Source organism: Ammospiza caudacuta, chromosome 6, assembly GCF_027887145.1.
Source record: "Ammospiza caudacuta isolate bAmmCau1 chromosome 6, bAmmCau1.pri, whole genome shotgun sequence".
NCBI lineage: Eukaryota > Metazoa > Chordata > Aves > Passeriformes > Passerellidae > Ammospiza > Ammospiza caudacuta.
In genome coordinates this window covers 63611243-63637200 of record NC_080598.1, presented here as the reverse complement: position 1 = coordinate 63637200, position 25958 = coordinate 63611243, and the positions used below count along the sequence as shown (strand labels likewise).

General features: G+C 45.9%; 1 protein-coding gene across 1 annotated transcript in view; it reads right to left on the bottom strand.

Moving 5' to 3' along the window:
* Nucleotides 1-2499: 2499 nt before the first annotated feature.
* DDHD1 (DDHD domain containing 1) overlaps nt 2500-25958 on the bottom strand; it is a 67533-nt gene continuing 44074 nt past the window's right edge. Inside the window, exons 7-12 of the mRNA XM_058806862.1 lie at nt 16193-16455; nt 14771-14846; nt 10480-10629; nt 8543-8795; nt 5373-5552; nt 2500-3331 (exon numbers count right to left, since the gene is read on the bottom strand). Of these exons, the coding sequence (XP_058662845.1) occupies nt 3150-3331; nt 5373-5552; nt 8543-8795; nt 10480-10629; nt 14771-14846; nt 16193-16455 (1104 nt within the window). The 3' untranslated portion in view covers nt 2500-3149. The remainder of the gene's footprint in view (nt 3332-5372; nt 5553-8542; nt 8796-10479; nt 10630-14770; nt 14847-16192; nt 16456-25958) is intronic.

Here is a 25958-nt window from a genome sequence, read left to right as displayed (position 1 = left end):
GAAATATGGTTCAGCTCAGCCTGATAGTATTAATTAGGAAAGGAGATAAAATAATTGAAGTTGGCCAGCCAGACTGTCCATGGTGAAATAAAGCAAAGGGTGTCTGACTGCAGAGACTCTGGCACTGGAGCAGGGAGGGAGTGAATGCAAATGGAGAGGAAGCTGCAGCAGAACCAGGACAGAATAATTAGGAGCAAAGGGACAAAATGAAGAAAAAGAATAAAATTCACGCTCATTATCTGCAAAAAATGACCTTGTAGCAAAACCATTGTAAGCAACAAAGTTGGACAAAGACCTCAAGGCCAAGTTTGGAAAACAGGTCGGTATCAGGCAGAGGACTGACAGCAGTGAGGAACATTCTCTTATCTTGGTTTCTCAAGAAAAACCACCAGTCAACACAGCTTGGAAAGCTCAGCATCGTCCTTGCAGAGGAAAACAAGTCAGTAATTGGCAGCCAGGACATTCCAGCTCCACACTGTGACACAGAGCATCTGACCAGGGAGTTTGGAGCAGCAGACGTGACCCTGCCTGAATTCTGTGCTGCACCACAAGAGAAATGGGGCAAACCCTTCCAGCACCTTCAGCACCTGCTCTGCAACCAGGATTTCACCTCTGAAGCAGGAGGAGGGGTGGTTTTGGAGGACTAAAAAGATGAAAGGCTGTTTAACATCTCTGCATACAATTCAGAATGAGTCCCCATTGATTCTTTCAAGGTGTGCTTCATATTCGGAATTTAGCTCGGGAGATTAGCTGGTGGTCCAGGAAGTTGCTAATTAGGGCAGAATCACAAATAAACACACCCTCAAGTCAGGAAAAGCACAAAGGGGTGATCAGGTATTGGCTCTCACTGTCCCTTCTCCTCCCAGCAGTGAGATTCACCCCTCAGCTCTGCCTTCCCCCTGATTTTCCAAGGGGCACGCAGCACCTCCAAGTCGGATCTCCTCCCTTATATGGAGAGCAGGCAGCAAGTCCCAGCACGTCCTGAGGCCAGGGGAACAGCTATTCCATAAATCTGAAACATGTCCTGGGCTACAGCAGGCTTTCCACAGACCACAAGAATTGCAGGAATTAACCCCTTTTGTTTACATCCCTTAAAAAAGGATCCAGGGTGGATCCAGTGGTGGAAAGGGAGAAGGCAGCAGCACCACAGCCCAGCTCAGAGCCCTGAAACACCAACCATGCACATTTGGAAACGTTTTGCACGGTCTAAATATAAAAGGAGATTCTCCTTTTTGTGTTTAAGTTGTCCTCATTAGGAGGAGTTGATTAAACAACTTATCTGGAGGGGCCAGTCCTGTAAACACGAGGCTGTTTGCTGGAGCAGAGGCTTCCTCCTCTCAGGGGGTTATTTTCCTTTCCTGGGATTGCTCATCCACCAGGGTAAACAGGTCAGGCAGGAGAGCTCCAATTCTCTGAGGCCAGATGGGATTTTTCACAGATCCACACTGAAGCAAGGTCCTTTCCACCAGCTGAATGTTGGATATTCACTGCAGTGCTGTTTGTGTCATTTTCCCATTCCCCTCCACTCCTCCCTTCCCTTTCTCTTTGTCTTTCCCCCCTTCAGAATTATTCCCAAATCCCTAACTCCAGCAGAGAATCCAAACTCCCAATTCTTTCATGGAAGGAGCAGCCCAAATAAACAGAATTTGGGAGAAGAGCCCCCCTCTCCCCCCAGGCAGGGAACTCTGGGCTTTCCACAGCTCCAGCCACTGCTCTGGGCTGATGCTGCCGCATCTGCTCACACCGAGAACACAACCATTCACTCACCAACACCACAGCCCAGGTTTTTTGCTATTTTACAATATTTTGCTGTTTTAACTGAAGTTCAGGCTCTGCAGCTCCCACATGTGCCATCCAGATCATAAATACCTCAGGCAGAGGCAGCTCTGAGGGCAAATATCCAACACCAGAGCCTTGCTCTAAAATCTCAGCAATGACCCTCTGGTGTTTTATTTGGAGATCATTCCCTTTCATCCCAACACTTCCCTCTTGACTTCTGAATTAGTTTCAGATACAAACTTAATCTAAATGTTGGTATTCTCAGGCCTCACCAAGTTTATTTTATGGTGCCTCCCCCCCCCTGCACATAAATATACACATCCATATGTTTTCATACAAACACACACATGTATGGATTTAATTATGGTAAACAAAGGACAGCTGGGTCCTCTGCAAACCAATCTCACTTTTGGAACCTGAAAAAGCAAAGGCACTTACCTCTGAGAAGAAGGTGACTGATCTCATTTGTGTGAAACCACAAATATTTATTTTTAATGAAAAAATACTTAAAGTGTGCCACAGTGTCCATATATTCATTTGAATAGTAGTACAAAGATATGTATTTCTGAGAAAAAGTCTTAACACTGTAGAAAATAAATGTGGTTCTTAAATTATGTCAAAAGAAATCAGTAAAAAAGTAATGTTTTATACACTGGAATAAAATGAAACGATTAGAGAGAATAATAAATTATAATTACAGTATTTCAAATATTTGCCTCATGCTTTTTTTTTTCTTTTTTTTTTTTCTGTTCAGCATTAGTTTCTAAGTGTGTCACATAGGATAGGACCTCAGAAGCCAGCAGTCAGAATGGGCTTCCAATGTGGGAATAATTGGATGTGGAGCTGAATAAAGTCCTGGAAAAATGATACCACTGCTTGTAATTCACAGGTACATAAAACATCAGCACATGGCAGGTTTAGGTTTGTACTGAACATGTATTTTCTGTTGTTAATGGAAATCAATTTAAGTTTGGTTTGTTGTTGGTTTTTTTTTTGTTTGTTTTGTTTTTTTTTTAACCCACTAATTTTAAAAAATATTTTAATGAACTAAACAGCAATTATGGTCATTAACAAGGATGTCACCCAAGCACAACTGCTCATGGGATGCTACAATGCTGTCTTGGCTCTTTGTACAGCCCATGTTGACAGGAATTTGGAACCCTTTCAGGTCTAATTCAGCACTGCAAAACGTTGAAAACTATAAAGTGCTTTGAAATACAAATAACCTCTCCTCTTTAGAAATAGGAAAACCCCCCAAACATGCACTTAAACCTGAAACCTCCATGCCACAGGTCCTGCAGCTCTGCAGTCAAACATCTGCTTTGTGCCGTTGGTTTTTCAAGTTTCCTCTCCTGTCCTCAGTCCAAAATTCAGAGAGTGTCTAAATTGGATTTGTCAGTCTCTTCTTGGTCTTGCTTGTACATGAAGGTGAGCAGGAAGAGGGCAATATCCAGAGATGACCAGTAAGCAGTGTGGGAGGTGACTGCAGACCAGTATCTGCTCTCCACCAGACCTTCCCTGAGCTCAAAGTCGATCCTGTGCTCCAGTTCCACTGGGAAAGGAACAAGAAAAGGAACAAGAGGGATGTCAGAGCTGCAAAAACAACCGGGGTGTTTCGGGTTCTGATTCTGGACAAATACACACTCAACATCTCTGTGTTTTCACAGGGCACTCAACAAAACCAAGATTTAATAATGTAGAAATACATTTTAATGCACCTCTTACATTTAGCACAAGCCTAAGAGAGTTTAAAAAAAAAAGCAAAAAAAAAAAAAAAAGAAAACTATTCTTGCTCTTAGGCATCTTTTCTGAATGATTCTGTGATTCTCAACTTGGGAAAAGACAGGTTTTTTTTCAAGCAGCTGTTTTCCTTATAGTAACTCTATAAATATATTTATTTATACTTGTTATGATAACTACAGAGAGATATCCAGCAAATGCTGAGGCCCCACTAGGAAACTTTTGGAAATAAATGGATTTCTTGCATTTTTAGTGTCTACACAAGGAGACTACACCCACTACTACAAGCCCTTCCTGCAAAGTCATCCCTCCACAGCTCTGCCCTTTTAATATCCTGATTATTCCAAGCATATTTCAGCAGTTACCCTTTTATTTCAATGGCTGCTTTGATTAATGCCACATTCAAAGCAATTACCGCTGCATTTGAACTGGGCCAACGTGAACCTATTACTAAGGCACTTCAGAAATAAAATAAAATAAAAAATACAAAAAACCCAAAAGCCTGCTGAGCTACAAAAGCCAAAGGCCCAGACTGGGTGGAAAACGCCGCCGTTTCTCAAAGGCAGTTTGAAGGAATTTGGATTCTTGGCTGGAGGAGCGCGGGCAGGGGAGCATCGCGCGGGCATCGCCCCGATTCCCCAGAGCTGCTCCCCACTCTGCAGCAGGCACAGGGAGCCAGAGCCTCGGAGCAGCAGCAGACAAGCAGAGCCATTTCCAAGAAGGAGAGTTTATCCACACAAACCCCAGTGGCTGGGCAGGAAGGGCCATCGGAGAGGCCCCTACGGGAGCTTGGGCGGGAGCCAAACCCCAGCAGAGCCCTCTGAGAGCAGAGCTTGGTGGGGATTGCATCACTCAGCTCCCAGCCCTGCTCCACGCTCTCCTTCTATGGAGCAGGGATGGATGTGGGATCCATGCAGGAAGCTCTCAGCGTGCCAGCCCCCCTGACACGACCCCCTTGGCAGCTCTGCCACGTTCCCTGTGCTGCTCCTCTGCTTCCCTCACGTCTCACCCCAAGCTTCCTGCCCTCAAACACTGACTCAGACAGGTTTTCTGTTGCAATTCGTATGAACAGACAGCAATCCATCATGTGAATGCTGTCACAGGACACTTGTGACTCCCTCAATTGCAAAAAAATCCCCTGTGTGTCCTGCAGGAGTGTCAAGGGGGAGCTCAGAAATAAATCCAAGGATGAATTTCCTGAGAGGAAGGACCTATGCTTTTCAAAAATCCCAGCTGCTAAAATTGCACTTTCTGTCCTGAGCAGTTCAGATCAGGACAAGGGCAGCTTCTGTTTCCAGTCATACGTGTCCTAAAATCCAGATTGCTTCAGAATGGGAAATACAAGGGGGAATTGGGAGTTTAGGTGGAAAAAAAAGGGTTTAAAATGTCAGAGGGCAGGGTTAGATTAGAAACTGGGGAGAAATTCCTGGCTGGGAGGGTGGGCAGGCCCTGGCACAGGGTGCCCAGAGCAGCTGTGGCTGCCCCTGGATCCCTGGCAGTGCCCAAGGCCAGGCTGGACAGGGCTAACCTGAGACAGTGGAAGGTGTCCCTGCCATGGGAGAGGTGGAATGGGATGAACTTTAAAGTCCCTTCCAATCCAACCCAGGAACAGATTCACAAAATGCCAAAATGCTTTGGGTTGGAAAGGACTTTAAAAATCATCTTATTCCACCCCTGCCATGGCCAGGGACACCTTCCACTGTCCCAGGCTGCTCCAAGCCCTGTCCAAGCTGGCCTTAATATTCAACATTTATTATTTTATGGCAAACCCACAACAGCAAGCTGCATTTATGGCATTTCCAGCCCCCACCCCACTCTTGTTTCCCTGGACCCACAAGGTGGGCACCCCTCACCTGTGGGTTCGAGGAATCCCGAGCTGCTGTGGGGCAGAGGTGGGGTCCCAGCAGTCGTGGCCTTCTTCTCATCCCCCTCAGGGCCATCTTTTCCTGTCTCCAGGGTCTGGGGGGTGGCACTGGACCTGCCAAACCTGGAGAAGAGCATCCCACCGAGGCCCTTCCCGATGCTTGCGGCTCCTGCATCCAGCACAGAGGGGAAAAAACAACCAAGATGCATCAATCAAACTGCAAATTAATTAAAGCACCCCGCAAATTAAAGTCACTGCAGCACCCCTTAAGAAGAGCTGAGGGATGGGAAGCACTCCTGCTGCTTTCCTAGGGTGGGAACATCAGACTGGAGTGGGCTCTGTTCATCCCCAAACCCATCTCATTACAGCAAAAGCTGTAATTTGGAAGCTGTGTTTAGGGGGAAAAAGAGAAGCATGAAACACATCTGCAGAGAGAAATCTGACACTTTGAAGGATGTGTTGTGATTCCTCTTTCATAAATTCTAAGATAAGACAAAAATGCTTTCTAACAACGTTGGTGCCTTCTGCACTTAAAAATCCCAACAGCACATTTAAGACATCTCTCTTATTCTTATTATATTATTATTTCTTATATTCTTATTATTTCTCTTAGGTCCACTGCTGTAACAGACCTTTAAAAATGTTACATCATCCTTTAAAAGGACTATTTGGGTAGCTCAGGAAGAGGGATATAAAAGTTAAGAGTAGTTTTGTCCTGTTTTATCCCGACTCTGCTGCCACCTCATGGACAAGACATCCAAGTCACTACAGAAAGCCCCCAAAAAGGCACTCTGCTCTGAAATACCACATATCTCTACTTCAGGAAAAACTGCTTTGATATTCTTATTTAATTGGGAAGACTCCTGGCACTAGGATTCTCCCAAATCCCACACAGGGAGCTGAAGAAAAGCCTTGAGTCAACAAAAACTGCAAGTGCCATGATCAAGTATAAGCTCCAGTGAAGGGAATTTAAGCTCACTTAAACCAGGGCTTATTTTGAGTCAGAAAGCCAGAAAGGAGCAGACTTTATATGAAACCAGCCTGAATTTCCTATTGTAGAATCATGAGTTAAAGGTAACTGTATTGGGTTACATGGTGTGATTTTTCTGCTATTGGCTAATAGCAGAAAATGGAATCAGAAGACAAGCTTTAATTTAATTTTTTTTTCCATGAAGCAGAGTGGAAATTGTTAAATCACCAGGATGTTACTTCAATGAGACAGACAAAAATAAGGCAGCAATAGCATGAACTAAATAATCTCCCCCAAGCTATGACTCCAATGGACATTAACTGGTTTTTATTTCAAAGTAAATGTCAGCTGGGATTAAACCAAGTCAGACACCTACAGAAATCACTGAACCCATCCTCTGCCAGCAGAGATTTTGGGGGTTGGAGTAGAAGATCTCCAGAGGTCACTTCCAACCTCAGCCACTCTCTGATTTTGTGCAAGGGACAGGGATAGAATCATGGAATGGTTTGGGTTGGAAGGGACCTTAAAGCTCAGCCAGTTTCAATTCCCTGCCATGGCAGGGACACCTTCCACTGTCCCAGGCTGCTCCAAGCCCTGTCCAGCCTGGCCTCGGGCACTGCCAGGGATCCAGGGGCAGCCACAGCTGCTCTGGAAAACCTCAGGGCCTCCTCACCCTCACAGAGAATTCCTTCCCAATCTCCCATCCATCCCTGCCCTCTGGCACTGGGAGCCATTCCCTGGCTCCTGTCCCTCCATCCCTTGTCCCCAGTCCTTCTCCAGCCCTCCTGGAGCCCCTGAGGCACTGGAAGGAGCTCCAAGGTCTCCCTGGATCCTTCTCTTCTCCAGGTGAGCACCCCCAGCTCCCATCCCATCTCCACAGTTTCGTTAGGACTGCACCCCAACCCCAAGGAGCAGCAAGGCACCCCAAGTATTTTGCACCCCAACCCAGGGACAGAGGAGACATGACCTGTTGAAGCTCTGGGTGCTGAGAATTTCAGACTTTCTGTGCTGCCAGGCTCTGACCCCCAGGAGAACACTGCACTGACCTGAGGCCCTGGAGAAGCTTCCAGAATGGAATTATAGCACTGGGATTGTGGTTGTGGGGTTTGGATAGAAGTGTGTGATATCACAGGGTGAGAAACTTGGAGTTTGGGGTTTTAGAATAGTAATAGACATAAAGCAAGATGGATGTTTTAGTGTTGGAGGCTGCTCCTTCTTTGCCTTCTCCATAGGTTTGGGTGGTTTTGTGTAATTGGACAGAAAATTCCGCACCGCAGACTGATCGAGTGATTGGTTATTGGGTTAAAAGTGAAAAAAAGTTCAGCTGTCATTTCTTAATTGGACAGTTTATCCTTAAAAGACCTTGTATAGAAAGACAGTTTGCCATTCTGCAGCTTGTTAGTAGGATGCTGCAGAACTTACCACTTGTAACACAGATAAGAAATACCAAACATCCAAGCCTGAACACGAAATACCATCCCAAGCCCCTTGAATCCTGACATCAACAGAGGCAGAAAAAGAAGCTGAGAACCAGCAACTACCCAGAATGCTGCCTCTCCCCTCCCAACCCAGGGAGAGAGGGAACATGACCTGTTGGAGCTCTAGATACTGAGAATTTCAGACTTTCTGTGCTGCCAGGCTCTGACCCCCAAGAGAACACTGCATTGAACTGAGGCCGTGGAGATGCTTCCAAAATTGAATGATAGCACTGGGATTATGGGTGTGTAGTTTGATTAGAAGTGTGTGATATCACAAGGAGAGTTTGGGGTTTTAGAACAGTAATATATATGGAGGAAGATGGATGGTCCATCCTCTTCACCTTCTTCTCCATGAGTTTGGGTGGTTTTGTGTAACTGAACAGAAAAGTCGGCAATGCAGACTGATCGAGTGATTAGTGATTGGGTTAAAAGTGAAAATAATTCAGGTGTCATTTCTTAATGGGATAGTTTAGCCTTAAAACACCTTGTACAGAAAGACAGCCATTTTGTAGCTTGTTAGGATGCTGCAGAACTCACCACTTGTAACACAGATAAGAAATAACAAATATCCAAGCCTGAACGCGAAATTCCATCCCAAGCCCCTTCAACCCCAACCTCAGCAGAGGCAGAAAAAGAAGCTGAGAACCAGCAGCTACCCAAAGTGCTGCCTCTCCCCTCCCAGCCCAGAAGGACAGAGGGCACACTCCTTACCCAGGATGCTGGCTTTGCCAATGTTGGTGATGGACTCCCCGTAGTGGCGCCGCACCATGACCGGCGACGTGGTGGGGCTGGGTGCCGCCGAGGCGCTCTCGCTCTCTGGGGCTGAGGTAGCTTCTTTGCTGGGGTTGAGGAAACTTGGCTTCATGTGCTCGTAGGGGAGGGGGTTGGCTGTGTTGTACCAGTGGATCTGCACGGGTGAGATGTTGCTGTAGTGTTTCAGGATTAAGGGTTCTAATCTGTAGGCCTGGAAAGGGAATTCGGAGTGAAGATCAGTCCTGGGAGGACAGACTGGGAAAAAAAAATCAGTTTTCCTTCCCATCCAGAGCTCCCTCCAACCCCAAATCCAGAATACCTCTCCTAAACAATGCCTAGGAGGTGACACAGTGGTGGGGTTACAGTGTGATTCACTTTTAGTTTCACTATCACTGCCATATTCTCTGGAAAAATCCCTTCCCCAGGATTTCTCTCCTGGGAAGCTGAGAAGCCTCAGAGAAAAATGAAAACAATAATTATCTGATTTGCTTCTGCTGTGTTTTGCTGCTTTGGAATGTGTTTGGACATTGTTTATCAACAGGTAGATGTTTGATTGGTTTCACATGAATTGTTTTAACTTAATGACCAATCACAGCCAGCTGTGTCAGGACTCTGGAAGGAGTCACGAGTTTTCATTATCATTCTTTGTAGGCTTTTGTCTGTATCCTTTCTCTATTCTTTAGCATAGTTTAGTATGGCATTCTTTAATATAATATAAGATCATAAAATAATAAATTAGCCTTCTAAGAACATGGAGCCAGATTCATCAATTTCCTTCCCTCAATGGGGACCCCAGAAGCCACCGCAGTTTCACAGCCTGGAAGATTTATCAGCTGCACAGCTGCCTGTGAGCTCACTTTTGCACATCTCTGCAACACCTGCATTACAACACTTGTACTACATGCTGTTACCAACACACAGGTTCCTAACAGATGGCTTCACTGAGAGAACAAACTTCATGTGAAATTAAGCTGATTCTAACACAATAAACAGGAATTGGCTATGTAAACATTTTGTTTGATGGCTCTTTGTTGATCCCTGTGCAAACCATGAGTTATGTTTATTTAAAAAATATTTTCCTATTGATTATTTATTTATCTTTGTCCACTTAGATGTACAAAAGCATCTTGCATTTCTTTCTTTTAAAACTAAGTGAAGTTACTATTTGCAGAGTGGAACCAATTGTCCCTGTTAATCCAGGAAAATTCTGGAGTAGCTGGAGCTGAACATGACCATGTTTGGACTGAAGTCTGAAGATATTTAAATTCAGCTACTTTAAATAGGAAAGAATCCCCAAATTGCTGTTGTAGATGAAATTCCCAATCCAATTTGCATCAGAGAAGTTATCAAGGGGATGCAGATCAAAGGTCCAGTAACTGATTTGGTAACAGCCAACACTGGCTGCTGTGGAATAAGGAAAAGGCAAAGCCACACCAATAATCCTCTCCCAAATACTATCAACAAACTTTTCCTTGTAGGATCCTTTGGGGGGGAAAAAAAAAAAAATCAGTCTTTGCTTTTCTATATTATCTTGTAAACTGCTCATGAAGCCTTTTTAAACAGCAAAAAAATATATTTTAATGGAAGCCAGGAAGTTAAACATAAAATCCTTGTCTGAAAAAGGATTATTTCTTTGGGGAAAAAAAATCAGAATAATCCCAAATCTTATGCTTATTACTATGAAAAGAGAAGCAAAATATATGTTATTTATGGCAATTACTTGTAGGAAATGTAATTCTACAGTTCCAAACCCCAAGCCATTGTATAACAACCATGAACAAATAATCCCCTGCTGGAACACGCTCGTGTTGAGTCACACACTTTGAAGATCCCACGTTATCCCAGAGCTTAAAGCCAGGCAAGGCAGAGGCTTGAGAGGGCAGCGAGAGACTCACCACTGGATCTGTGGGGTGGAAGATGTTCAGCAGGCGGTTGCAGATGGCTCTGGGCAGGATGTGGTCCTGGCTGCCGCTGGTGCCGGGACGGATCCCACGCAGGGCCAGGAACACGGCCAGGGGGGATCCCATACAGAAGAAATTCTCAACCTGGGGAGACATTTAATAAGGATGGAATTGATGTTTCCTGACACTGCATTTGGTTTCTTTCTCCATTTCCTGGTTTCAGTGGAGGGACTCAAAGTCCTGGTTGGTCCAAACAGGGAAGAACAACATAACATCAATAAATGAGGGTTAAACTGCCCTTGGCTGCATGTTGGGGTGCTAAAAGCAAAAATCAAGTTGGATATTTGAACTCAGAGAGGTCCACCAGCACTGGAAAGGATGGAGCAAGAAGACTTTGGGAGACACGAAAGGAAAAACAAAGCCTGGATGTGGCACTGGGTGCCAGGGTGGAGTTGAGCTGTTGGGGTTGGGTTGCACTCGATGATCTTGAAGGGCTGTTCCAACTCAGTGAATTGAGTCTGATCTCTCCTGGAGCTTCCCAGACCTCCCAGTCCTCCTCATTCTCTTCCTAACCAAGTTCTCCATGATTTTCTTGCTACACACAGATGGTGCTAAGTGAACAGAACAGTGCTTGTCCCCAGTGCCACCATGTCCCAGGAGCAGGAACAGCCACTGGGACCCTCTGATGTCACCCAAAGCTGCTGTGACCTCGCTCTCAACTCCTGCCTCCAACACCAACTGAGTAAATCTGAGCTGCCACATCTGACAAGTCACTGAACCTGCATTCTGGGGTCATTACAACCAACCACAACTCTGACCCCCCACTACCAACCCTCAGGCATCGCCTCCTAAAACCATCAAATGGAAAACTCAGTGGTAAAAGACATTTCCCTAAGTCAAAATGACCTTTCAGCCTTTATTTTCTTACTTGAAAATTTAATTTTACCATTGTCAAATGCTCAGCCAGTGAGAGAAATTGCTGAATTCTTGCTAAATGCACGTGGAGGATCCTTGGAATGCCACGTGCCTTCCCTGTATGTCAGCACATGGAATGAGGGCAGGGGAATAATGGTCCCTTTCATCTCTTGGATTCCAGTGCTGCACAAAACATTCCTCCTCCTCTGTCTTGGCACTGGTACCACCCCTCTTCCTTCCAAAAGAAGTCTCAACTTGATGGAAAAAGTAAAAACTCGACCTTCCGCATGGTTATTCCATGTCACATGCAGCACAGCACTGCTCTGTCATTAAAACTGTGACTTGGTGCAAAGCTCCTTTCCTTTCCTCAAGGCTCCTTTCCTTTCCCCAGCCCAAGTTTCAAACAGCTCTTGTGTGTTGGCAGCTTGGACAAAAAGCTTTTTCATCTCCAAACACAACAGAAAGAGACATTCCCAGTGCAATCCTTTAAACTGAATAAGTAACCTCCAACCCTGTCCATCCGATATTCCTGTGTCAAGCACCTGAAAGGCACAATTATGGTTTTTCTGCTTTAGGGAGGAATCACAGTGCCTGCCAGCTTGCACTCAGCAGAGGACACTCAAAAGGGACTGGGAAAACCCTCAGAAGGTAACTGGTTTCAGAGGGTACAAGGTGTGTGGCTTTTGTCCCACTGCTGTCCCATCATTTCTATTAAGAGTGCTGGGGTCCCCATCCCTGTAGGGTTTTGATGTGGATGTGGCCCTTGGGGACACGGTTTAGTGATGGACAGGTCTTCTCCAACCTTAATCCTATGATTCTTAACCCCAAATGCTTTAATCTGCAGCCATTAGACTGTCAGTGCTGTTGCAAGGCTGCTGTATTATATTACTGGGAATAAGAGATCAAAATCTTTCTAGAAAATATTTATTAATTTTGGTTGTTTCTCCTGCAATCAGGAGTGGGGCATTTTCCTGTAAATGTTAACAACACAGGAGATGTGTTTATGTGAAATGACCTTTGAGAGAACTCCTCTCCTGGTTATGATTCATAAACAGAAGACTTAATGAATTTATTTGTATTTTAAGCAGAAGCTGAGCCAAGCAATCATCCATTCAAGTTAGCACTGCAGTATTTTCATAATTAGGTGAAGGAAAAAAAAGCTGAATGAGTCAAGAGAAGTGAGGCAGCAGAGCCCTTCAGTGCTGGGCACAAAGAACACGAGGTACAGGCTGGACCTTCCTGCAGCCTTGGCTGAGTGAGAAGTGCTGAGGAACCCTGAAGTCTTTTGGGCCAGGACATTGCAAGGCCAGACTTAAATGCATTTCCATGGCAGCCCTAAGGAGCAACTGAGGCACATCCTGCTCTCCTCTTCCCTACCATTACTGGAATTCATCCTAAATAAAAAATTCCCAATTTTCATACAACAGAGGCATGCAGGGGCTGGTGTCACACCACGCCCCATGTTCCTATGATCTTCAACCCCTCACCCTTTAACTCCAACTCCCCTTCCAAGGCTGGTGGGGAGAAGGCTGTGATTCTAAATCTTAAATTTACAACAAGGTGTTGGTTTAAACTCCCACTGCTCCTGTTGGTCTAGCAGGCAATTCCATTATCCCATCTGAGGAGAAGCAGAATTAAAGACAAAGATCCCTTTCCCTCAAGTTCCCACTCGTGTGGCTTGCCCAATATTTTATTACAGTACAGCACACCCCATCTCTTCATGTTTTGTGGGGTTTTTCCTCCCTGTGGAGTCAATAATTTCATTTTCTCTATTACTAAGCATGAACCAAGCAAACTGCTGTATTTCTTCCTGCATATGTCTTGCCAAAAGCAACTTTGTGCTTGCTCAACATCAAGCACAACTCTCCCTCATGTGGCACCAGTGACTCTGCCCCATCCTGAGAACCCTGATTTTTTTTTCAGTCCATGGAAGAGTTGACATGAAGAGCCAAGGGATGGGTGGGTGGTTTCTGAACAAGGCTGTTCTCTTTCAACAAACCAGTCACCCTCAGTGAGCTGGACTGCTCTGCTGATGAGCAATCCTGTTCCAGCCACTCCGCTGAAATCCTCCCTTGCCATCATTTCCATGGAAAGCTTCTCCCTCTGGAGCTCTGCCTCAAGCCATGGGAGTCACCAGTGTGAAACCTCACAGAAACAAAACACCTCCCTGTCAGGAAGGGCAAGAAAAAGGATGAACTGCACTGGAAATGCTGCCTGAAGATTACAGAGCAATTCAGGCAGATAAAGTCCTCTTTATCTAAAGTTTCTTCCCCCTTTTTTTCCTCCTCTCCATCTAAAAATCAACTGTCCAAAAACTCTTCAGTTTAAAACCAAGTGAGTGAAGAATATTCTTTCCCAGAGCTGGGGGAGGACCAGCCTGACTCCAGCTTCCTTGATGGGAGAGATAATAGCCTGACACATGCTTTCAAGCACTGATGAAAAGGAGAAGGCTGTGACAACATGAATTATGGCTGGTTTCCTCTTTTTTTATGGCTCAACATTGACCTTGGCTTCCAGGAGCCCTTCTGAACTCATAAGGAAAGAAAAATGGCAAGTTAAGAAACAATAATCCATTTAATTCTCATCTATCATGTCACATTTTTATGGTTTAATACTTCAGGATGGAGTTGAGCAACTGGAGAGTGTTGCACATCCCACCCAGGAGCTGGAAAATGCCTTTTCCCAAAGATAAGGAATTCTAGCAATTTGTACAGCTGATTAGCAAGCAATCTGCTTCATGAGATTGAAAGAGTGCTAACTGTCAGAGCAGAATCATTTGGAAGGAAAATCCACTCCTGGAGGAAATTCAATCAGATTTGCTCAGAGATGTGACATGCTAGAAGGAGTCCCCAAGGAAGATGGATTATTCAATGGAGTAGATGTGAAACTCTTTAAAATATGTGATTGATGTAATCTGCCAAATGGTTTTCACCTTCCCACAGAATTGTGTGTGTATAATAACTAGGTTTATGTATCAAAATGATTTATAATCTATATATTCACATATACATTTACATATAATTTCATATAAACATATATAACAGAATCCCAGAATGGTTTGGGTTGGAAGGGACCTTTTAAAGCTCAGCTCATTCCAACCCCCTGCCATGGGCAGGGACACCTCTCACTACTAGACCAGGTTGCTCAAAATTTATTACAAATACAGCATTGCAATAAATAACCATAATCTATGAATACAACAAAATTTTTACATATATGTACACACACTTCATCCAACATCCAAATTGTTCTGCCAAAATCATGTCTAGGGTCATGGGAAAAAATAAAAGTAAGCAGAATGACTCAAACTGCAGGTGTATTTTTACAGCAAGCAGAAAATTTCAGCAGAAACCTCTTAAAACATACATACCTTAAATTTTAAGACAGGTGGTTTTGATATGGTGGATGCCTTTAACTCATGTAACCTCTCTTCTATCTCTCTCAACCTAGAAAATAGAGATCTTTCTGAGATCCAATAAAAAATGCAGCTTTAACCTCTCTGATCCAAACAGGCATTCCTGTGGGGTCCAACAGTTTTGTCTGCTGGGAAGAGAGAGGGATGGTGTCAGTATTTCCTGGAGCAGCTCAACTCATCAACAATCAATGTCTGTCAAATCCTGTTTCTCTGGCCACAGAAGGAATCAATCCACACATGACAATTCCCCTTCACCACCCCAAGCCTCTGCCCACCCTCCTTCCTCAGGAGCAGCTGACTCACCTCCTGTTTCCTTGGTGATTTTGCAGCCAAATCACCTGCTTTATTTTGTTTTAAACCCCCCCCCCAGACAACAACAAAGCCCCAGGAAATGGTCTGGGCATTATGGAGTTCTGTATGGAGGTGGAATTTCTAGAGGATGGTGTCCCACCCTTTAAACCTTCACGAAAAAAAGCTTGTTCACCTGCTTTTCTAGCTGGCCTGAATTAAAAAAGCAGCTACAATGTGAAGCAGACATATGGATGGGTCGAACTGTTCCCAGTGCCAGTGAATTCTAGAAGTTACAGGATGTCAGGAGTCTATTTCCCATCACTTCACACTGAAGGGACAGCCACTCACTCTGTGCAGAAGTGCCAGTTGTCAAATGACACTTGGGAATTCTGTGGAAGCACTTCAGGAGATGCCTAAGGAGCAGGAGCAGAGTGTGAAAGTGGCCATTTCTCCCTGATTATATGTTTGTGACAGGCCTGAAGGGTCATCTTATCACTGCAACACTTCATTTGGCTTCTAAACTTCCCTTTTCTCAGAAATCCTTCACTGAGTCCAGCCCTGCAGCTGACAGAGACATCCTGCACCCATCCCTGGTGAGACACATCCTGACTGCCACCACAGCAGGGCTGCTGCTAAATTAATGCTTCCCAAGAACCACCAATACTCAGATTGGTTTCAGGCAGGAACCAAAGCCTGTGATTCATCATTTGTCATCTCCCACCTGAACGACTGAGGATGCTAATTTTAGATTCTCCAATGGGTGCCTCACAGCACCACAACATCCCCAGCCCTGAAAGTATCCAAGGACAGGTTGGATGAGGCTTGGGAGCAACCTGGGATAGCGGAAAGTGTCCCTGCTCAGGGCAGGGGGGTTGGAGCTGGATGATCTTGAAGGTCCCTTCCAACCCAAACCGCTCCATGGGCCAGTGTGGATTCAGAGCTCCCAGTGCTGTGTTTAGCATTATCACCCAGCCCCAGAAGAACACCAACCACCAAAGATAGCAGCCCTGGAGGGCTCTGGAAACACCCAGAGGGTATCTCCAGGGCTGTGTTATCTCCCCTGATCCCTGGCAGTGGGGGCATTACCGTTGCTTGGTCAGGTAAAGCTCCTCCAGCAGACGCCGCTCCTCGTAGCTCATCCAACTCTCCTCCAGCTCCTCCTCCTCCTTCTGCAGCAGCTGCTCATAGAGCCTGACTGGATTCCAGCCAGTCATGATGTCATAGGTGATGACACAGCCCAGGGAGTGGGACACGATGGAGACCTTCCCTCCCTTCTCCTCGAACTCGGGGTTCCGGGAGCAGAACAGGGAGTAGAGGCGGTTCAACTCCTGCTGCAGCCCCTTCACCAGCTGTGCCAAGAGGGAGAGGACACAGGGTTTAGTATCCACATCTTGCTGCTCCTGTTGATGTTCAGGAATGTTCCCACCCCACACTGACCCATGGCTGTTAAATCAGGCTGGGAAGATGAGCTCAAGCCCATGGCCAGCAGGAACTGCCTGGCTGATGGTCACTGGCTCCAGAAGCTCATCCCTCCCTCCAGAGCCACCACACAGGACATGTGGTGACCCTAAAACTGCTGCACTGCCCAAGGCATTAAATTGAAATAAACACTTCAATAAATTAAACACTTCAACAGTTCAAACACTTCAAGCTGTGCTTTGAGTACTGAACAGAACACTCTGAGGTGAGCAACACCCGGTTCTCACTGGCACACCAGTGATTGTTGGCACAGTGGCATTTCCCTTCTTGCTGGATTCTATTCCATTTTCTGCAGCACTGAGCACAAGAGCATTCCTCTTGTATCAAGGTTCAGCTCTTTTTTTAATTTAAGGAGGATGGAAGGAGCCTGAGCCACACATGACCTGGAATCAACCTGATGCCTTGTGCAGGCTGTCCTAGAGCAGAGGCTGGATGGAGCTCCAGAATAAAGCAGGGATTCATTCAAAGCATCTCCTCCATGCATCCACCTTGGGCAGCACCAGAGCCCAGCCAGGGCTGCACCCAAGATGAACCAAAATGGCCCCAAAATGCACGGCCGGGCACGGGCTCTGTCCCTGGGATCAGTTCTGCTCCATTTGCACCTTGCAGTTCATTGTCCCATTCCAGCTTTAGCCCTGCAGTCCCACCCTGCTTGTTTTTCTCTCTCCAGCCCACGGGGTTTGTGCTCTGGGGCTGAGATTTGGGTCATTTGTCCTTGGTGCCCAGCTGGAGCAGGAATTGTTTTGTCTCCCTGCTCTGTGCACAGAGCTCACCATCCCTGAATATGGAGCCCAGACCCTCACACTAAAGCAGCACAGAATGTGAAAAATACAAAATCTAAAACATGAGGCATCAGCCCAAGCCATTTCACCACCTCCTAAGGCTTCTCCCACAGACTAAACAAGCTCAAACACCTCCCAGAAGAATCAATGAGGCAGCAGTGGATTGAGCTGATGTTTTCCCTGTCAGCTGCTCTGCTCCTCCAGAGGGAGCAGGGAAATGCAGCACCTTTATCTGTTTCTGAGCAGATCAAACACTGCAACAAAGGGAACACTTCCTATTTCTTCCAGAAAAGCTGCATCAAATCCCATCCTCCCAGCTGGCCTCTGTGCACAGAGCTCACCATCCCCTAAATGAAGCCCAGACCCACACACTAAAGCAGCACAGAATGTGAAAAATATAAAAACTAAAACCCGAGGCATCAAACTCACATCTCTGCCATAACCTTGGCATCACCCTACTAAACAGCTCATATCCCCTCTTCTCCCTTCATCCCTGTGAGCAACAGGGGACGGGGAAGAGAGAAATCCACTCAAATGGATGTGCTCAGACTGCAGTGAGAGCCTGGATGGGTTCTGGGAAAATATCCTCAAATTGCTTTTGGGTCTCAGTAAAACAGGCTTGAACTCATCAAGCTTTTCCTTCTTCTCCCCAGTGCCTGGCTGAAAGGAGAGGCATCTTCCTCTCCTCCTTCCCTTCCTAGACCTGCACCTGTTGGAAAGTATTCCCAAGGAATCAGACTGAAACAATGCTGCTAAAAAATGAAAAGCCTCATCTCAGGTAAGATGATGACACAGGAACTAAAAAAGACAAAAAAAGAGACAAACAGAGGCAGAATTTGAACATTTGACTTAAACAATGTTTAAAAAACCAGTTTTCTGGTTATAGGTTTCCTGGAGGGATTCTGGGGGAAAAGCAGGAGTGCAACATGGTTCTTAAACATCACAGACCAATCCTAGAGTACTACAGGAATAAATAAATATACAAATGTTGGTCCTATGTTCATGGAGTCTCTGAGAAGCTTATCTGCCCAAACCCAACCCTGTAGGATAAAAAGGTACAGCTTCCCATAAAGTATTTTAGAGAGAAACACTGGAAACCATGAGATTTGGGAACTGGCCAACAAAAAACAAACAACAACAAAAACCAACCAACCAAAAACCACAAAAAACCCAAAACCAACAAAAAAATCAAGACAAGAACCCCCCCCCAAACCAACCAATAAAACAAACAAGCCAACAAAAAAACACCCCAACAAACAAACAAAAACCCAACAAAAAAAACCCAACCCAAACATCCCCAAACCAAACAAAAACAAACAAAAAAAATCCAGCTTTGCCTGTGAAACTCAGGATGGAAACCGAGCAATGCTTCCAGGCTGTGGCAGGGAGGAGGACAAACAAGAGAGTGCAAATCATTCCCTTGTTAGCAAGAGGAAATTAAAGCCATGGAACATATAATTTCAGCATGATTTTTCAAGAGCCTGAGTCATTACTGAATATAAATATGAATGGCACCAGAAGTGCCAGTGTTTGATACACATTTTACTGAGTGAGAATCCACACAACAAACGCTGTGCCTGCAGCATGGGGAGATGATTACCAGAGCCCTGCAGCAGCTTGCAGAAAGGAGTAGCAAAACACCCATTTTCAAGTATTTTTGACTGTGGTGCTGCCTCTTCTTCCATTTGGGTCTACACAGAGTCTGGGCACAAAATTCCACACATGAACAGGCAGAGCTGGAGCTGGAAATGTCAGTCAGGATGAGCTGCGGCTGGCTGGTATCCTCTCCATTTAAAAAGCTTTTGACTAAAATCCAGAGCAAAATAGCAAGAGCCAGTTGAAATCAAAGTGTTTGGGGATTCCTGCCAGGAATAGGTAAATTATCTTCTGGCATCGTGGCATTTCTATTATAAAGATCTGATCTTGCAAACATAAAACAGAACATTTCTTGCAAAATCCAGGTTGAAAACTGAGTCCAGCCCTGTTTTTAATCCTCCTCCTCACTAAAAACTTGCTGTTACTGGGAAGTTCAGCACAAACATGGATATAACTAAAAAAATATTTTCCAAATAGGTGCACATTTGCAATTTTGCAGACCAGAATCCAAGCCCTGAATTCAACCAAATCATCTGATGAAGACAATTCCTAAACTCCAGAACCCCCAGGTAATTGTGGAGTGGAAGATCTGCTCTGGGAAGGGCTCCAGAATTCCAGGCCCTGGGAATGGTCTGGTTTGCTGCTCTGCCAAAACCAGGAGCCCTGCACCTGCAGTGAGCACTTATGCAGGTTGGTGTCCTGCCAGCAGTCCTGTGCCAGCCCTAAGATTAGAAACTGAACCTTTGTGCTGCAGAGTAAGGGGGGAAAAAAGGAGAAAAATAAAAGGAACTGAAACAAAAATGAATATTCATTTAAAGTCCCAGCTTAAAACCTGCTTGGTTAAGCAGTATATGAAGCTGAGGTAATATTTATTGGGGGATGATGTTTAAGGTCCCTTCCAATCCAAGCCAGTCTATGATTTAATCCTGATTTGCTTTCTTAGTCTTAAGAAGCATAAAATATTCCAACTTGTGAAAGAAAAGTTTGAAGAGGGTTTTAGTGCAGTAAATGCAACATGAACTGCTTTCAAACCTTTTGTAGTTACAGCTTGGTAGGTCCTAAAAGTCCATGTAGAAATACTTCTAAAACCACTTTACATTGCCTAAAATCAATGAATCTTTTGGTAGGATTTAAACATGAAAAATCAGACTGCCTATCAAACTTTCTCTCCTAAATGGCATCACTGTAATAAATTTTTAAAGAGCTGATCTTTTCATGCACAGCTTGTCTTTCTACTCCCTCTAAAGGGTCTTAAGTAAAGGTTCACTGTTAAATTAAAAAAAAAAAAAAAAAAAAAAAAAAAAAAAAAAACCCCAAAAATAAAACAAATCCCTTCTCAGCCTCCCAAACCCAGGATATCCAAGTGGCTGCTCCATTCTGCACCTCATGGTTGGGTTACAGGTAATGGTGCCCCATCCTGAGCTTGCTGAAAGCTTCTCCTGCTCCACTGCAGCTCCATCCAAGGAATTCCTGCTGAAATCAGCCCTTTTCTCACTGATTGCCCTGCCAGCCCCAAACCTCAGCACCTGCTGCTCCATGGGGTCTACTGTGCTTGGGAAGCACCTGCTGGTTCTGCAGGAATCACCCAAAAATCCCAGGAATGGTGGGAACAGTGGAATGCAGCAAGACCAGACTCCTTTCTCTCTTTGCAGCTCCCCTCTTCCATCCTCCCTCCCAGTTCCCAGCTCATTTTGGGGACTGCTTTTCCATCCCAATGGCATGGAGCAGTAGAGCTGCTTTTTCATCCCAGGTCTCCATAGGGCTTTCCTTACAAAAAGCCTGGAGGTTCCTTGAGTTCCCTAAGCCAGGGATTGTGGCTTTGGTCCCATCTGGGTCACCAGAAACTGATGCCTTGAGCAGGCTGCCCTAGAGCAGAGGCTGGATGGAGTTCCAGAATAAAGCAGGGATTCATTCAAAGCATCTCCTCCATGCATCCACCTTGGGCAGCACCAGAGCCCAGCCAGGGCTGCACCCAAGATGAACCAAAATGGCCCCAAAATGCACGGCCGGGCACGGGCTCTGTCCCTGGGATCAGTTCTGCTCCATTTGCACCTTGCAGTTCATTGTCCCATTCCAGCTTTAGCCCCTGCAGTCCCACCCTGCTTGTTTTTCTCTCTCCAGCCCACGGGGTTTGTGCTGTGGGGCTGAGATTTGGGTCATTTGTCCTTGGTGCCCAGCTGGAGCAGGAACTGTTTTGTCTCCCTGCTCTGTGCACAGAGCTCACCATGCCCTGATATGGAGCTCAGACCCTCACACTAAAGCAGCACAGAATGTGAAAAATACAAAATCTAAAACATGAGGCATCAGCCCAAGCCATTTCACCACCTCCTAAGGCTTCTCCCACAGACTAAACAAGCTCAAACACCTCCCAGAAGAATCAATGAGGCAGCAGTGGATTGAGCTGATGTTTTCCCTGTCAGCTGCTCTGCTCCTCCAGAGGGAGCAGGGAAATGCAGCACCTTTATCTGTTTCTGAGCAGATCAAACACTGCAACAAAGGGAACACTTCCTATTTCTTCCAGAAAAGCTGCATCAAATCCCATCCTCCCAGTTGGCCCTCATTTTCCATCAGCCTGAGGACACTGAAATATTTCCAAGAAAGGGCCTGGAGTGAAAGGACAAGGGGGAATGGCTTCCCACTGATAGAGGGGATATAGATGGGATATTGGGAAGGAATTCCTGGCTCTGGGTGCCCAGAGCAGCTGTGGCTGCCCCTGGATCCCTGGAAATGCCCAAGGCCAAGCTGGAGCAGCCTGGGATGGTAGGAAGGTGTCCCTGCCCATGGCACGGGTTTGGAATGAGATGGGATTTAAGATCCCTTCCAAACCAACCCATTCTGAGATTATCTCTCTCTATCAGCTGAAGTTTTGCCAATAAATCCTCCTTGCAGGAAACTCAAGCCTGCAGGATCAACTTGCTCAAAAGGCAGCAGCTCACATTCAGATTGACTGAGGTTAGAAGCTCTCTGCCCTTCAGAAACCAAATTAAAGGCAGAGGAAGGAATGCACATCCATGGGCAGCTGGCTTGGGGGCCATGCAATTCCAGGGAAAGCCAAAAACTGACCAAGGAGCAGGAGGCTGGGCTTGATGAGGCCAAGAATGCCCTTTGCTTTCCCAGTTATGTGCCTGGCTGGCACATGGCTTCCAAGAAATCAAAAAATAACAGCTTATCCCCTCCATTCAGGAATCCTGAATTGGCACAGGCCTGGGTTTTGTAAAGGGAGGGAATCAGGTGACACGTCCCTGTCACCTCAGGCTCAAGAACACTGATAAAAAGGGCAGCAGAATCATCTATTTTAACACCTCCTGAACTGCTGGATCATGATGGGAACAAGAAATTGTGGAAGCAGTGAGACATCCAGAGCTGCTGCCCTTTTCTGCAGAGCATTAACAGCATCCCATGCTGGGCTGGAAAAATCCAAACCTCTGAATTCCAGCACCAACAGCCCAAACAGATGTTCAACCTCTAATTTCCAGTACCAACATCCCAAACAGATGTTCAACCTCTAATTTCCAGTACCAACATCCCAAACAGATGTTCAACTTCTAAATTCCAGCACCCCAAACAGCTCTTCAACCCCTAATTTCCAGCACCAGCACCCCAAACAGCTGTTCAACCTCTAAATTCCAGCATCCCAAGCTGCTGTTCACCCTCCTCTGAGGGAAAGCAGCCTTGAAGACACAGCATAAATAAGCATGGATAGCATGTTCCTGGCAAAGCAGAAGGAAATTGGGATGTGTGTGTGGACAAACAGCCCCTGGACACACACCAAGAAGATCCAGAACTCCATCCCCTGCTCCATTTTAGGGGCAGATTGTTGGGACTGAAGGGGGTTTTCAAAATTATCAGTGTAGAAAATTACATTCTCCTCTCAATATCCAAAAAATGAGGTTTTTTTCCCCAAGAAAAGAGGGAGCAGAAAAGCCCTGCTGGCACCTGAGCACAGCAGTAACACAGAGCTTGAGTGCTGCTCCTTTCTCTGCGCTGTCTCCCCAGGATCCTCACCCATTAAACAATCTTCCCACACCAACAGTTTGAAGAAAAATAAAAACAAGAGACAGGTACCCATGGAAAGGGAGTGCAGCACGCCTGAGCTGTGCACCCTCTGCAGCCTGAAGAGCAGGACTGCTTCTGCAGCTTTGTGGGGAAGGAATGCGAAGGAGATCTGAGGAACAGTGAGCCCTGCAAGCAGCTCATCCCAAATGTCAAGAGAACTCGAGGAGAAAGTGCAAACTCCTTTGAAATTCAGCCAGCAGGAGTGTGAGCCAGCTGGAGGGGGAAGAGGCTCCTTGAAAGCCAAGGGGGGACTGGGAAAGCAAAGCTGAGGAGTTTTTGCTCCACGTGGCCCAGGAGAAGGTGCCAGCAGAGCTGGTGAGGCTGCTGATCCCCAAGGGGACAACAGTTGTCACATTCCCTGATGGAATCACGGGTGGATGCCAGAGGAGTGTCACAACAACAGATGAGAGGCCAGAACGAGCTGTGGCTGTGGGAACAGATGGGAAGGGCTCTGTCTCAGGGATGGCACGGGAAAAGGATCTGTGGAGCTGCCTGAGCCTCTCCCAGGACCCCTCTTGTGCTGAAAAGCTGAGTCCAACCCATTTCTAACAAGTCACTGTGCTCAAGATTAAGTTTAGGTTCAGGCACAGCCACTAACCAATGACTTTGTAAAGCTGAGAACACATTCAAGGGCAATCAAATTAATTAAACCAGCCAAGCAGCTCCTTCACTATTGGGTTCAACAGGATATGCAAAACCAGTCTTGAAACAGCCTCAGCTTAAAATTCCCTGCTTCCCATATGGTTTTCAAACACACCTGAACCAGTTGTCTTTTATTGCTGAAAGGAGTGCACAACAGAATGGTATTTCCACTGCAAAACAACCCAAAGGGATGAAAGCTCTGCTAAAAGTTAATACTTGTCCCAAATTTCAAGAGGTTAGTCATTAATTCTCCTTTTAAATTTGTGTATAAGGGTAAATCATGAAGCCAGTCCAAGGTCAGGACTCTGAGCAATAAGATGTCTAGTTGGAATGAGATTATCCCTAATTTCCTTTCCAACATAAACTATTCCATGATTCTAAGGTGGACAGTGAAGTTTCTCCACTTTTTGCACTAAATATTCTCCAATATTTGCACTAAATCCTTAGAAATCTTTGGATGATGAATGTAAATTATATTTATTCTGCACTAAAGGCATTTTCTGCCAAGCCATGTATCAATAATTCACAGATTTACAATTAGCCTGCAAGTAAGTACAGGGAAGATCAGTAAAAAAAAAGGCACTTAACAGTATAATGAAGGTGACAACTCTGCATTTACTATGCAACAATTAGTCTTTCTAATCTCTGCTGCAAGCATTTATTATTAAAGCAATATGAAGCTCCAGTGACACAGATGTGAAACCAAGTGCCCCAGTGAGGACACTAAAACCCAAGATTGTGTTACCACAGATGGACCAGCGAGGTCAGGGGCAGAATGTGAAATGATTCTTCATTTAGAAATAGGCCTGTGTGCATCACAATATCAATTTATTGTTTTTTTCTTACATCTGGGTAATGTCTGAAGAGGGATTTGGTAGAGAGGAGGACACAGCAGAATTCTCTGCCACAAAACCAGCCCAGCTGAATCTGACTGGGATGTTCAGGGGGCTGTGCTGAATTATTAATGCTGCCTGGTATCACATCACATGCCAGCAGTCAGAGGCACCTTTTGGATATTCTCCTGCCTCACTGGAGAAGAAACAATACCTGAAATCAGAGAGGGGGGCACCCAAACGCTCTGGGGGGCTCAAATGGGCAATGCAGTGCCCTGGGACAGCTCTGTGCTCTTCAAGTGACAGTGACACCTTCCCCTGGTGGGACACAGGGGCTGCCACTTGCAAACCCTTCATGAGCTGCCTAAAGAGTGCTCAGGAGCTTAAAAGGAGAAGTTGTGATACTCCTAAGTGGGGAAAATCCTTGAAAGGGGAAAGAAAATTCCCATCCAAGAATCACTATCACATTTTCTGAAAAATCCTTTGCTGAGGATTTCTCTCCTGGGAAGCTGACAAGCCTCAGAGGAAAAGGAAAACAGTATTTTATCATTTGCTTCTCCTGTGTTTTGCTGCTTTGGAATGCTGTTGGAGATTGTTTATCCAACATGTGAATTGTTTTTACTTAATGACTGATCACAGCCAGCTGTGTCAGGACTCTGGGGAGAGTCACGGGTTTTTCATTATTATCTTGTTAAGCCTCCTGTCTGTATCCTTTCTATATTCTTTGGTATAGTTTAGTATAGCATTCTTTAATATAACACCATAAAACAATAAATTAGCCTTCTAAGAACATGGAGTCAGATTCATCACTCCTCCCCACGATGGGGGACCCTGAAAATGCCACATCCCAGCATTGTGCCCTGGGTGCCCACAGCCCAAAATGCCAACAGGGTCCTGAGCTGTCCCACTGGCACTCAGGGGAGCAGGGAGAGGATTCTGTCCTTGCCAGGAGTGACCTGGTCACTGGAGGACCCTTGGAATGCTCTGCCAGCTCTGGGGCTGCCAGCATCAGGAGGAGCTGCTGGAGAGGCCATGGAGCTGCTCCAGGGCTGGAGCCAGGCTGGGAGAGCTGGGGATGCTCCCCTGGAGAGGAGAAGGCTCCAGGCAGAGCTCAGAGCCCCTGGCAGGGCCTGAAGGGGCTCCAGGAGAGCTGCAGAGGGACTGGGGACAAGGGATGGAGGGACAGGAGCCAGGGAATGGCTCCCAGTGCCAGAGGGCAGGGATGGGTGTGGGAGATTGGGAATTGTGCTCTGTGAAGGCTGAAGGTTGCCCAGAGCAGCTGTGGCTGCCCCTGGACCCCTGGAAGTGTCCCAGGCCAGCCTGGATGGACCTTGGAGCAGCCTGGGATGGTGGAAGGTGTCCCTGCCATGGCAGGGGGTTGGAATGAGATGATTTTTCAGATCCCTTCCAACCCAAACCAGGCTGGGATTCTGAGAGCCATCAGCTGAATGGCAGCTCCACTCT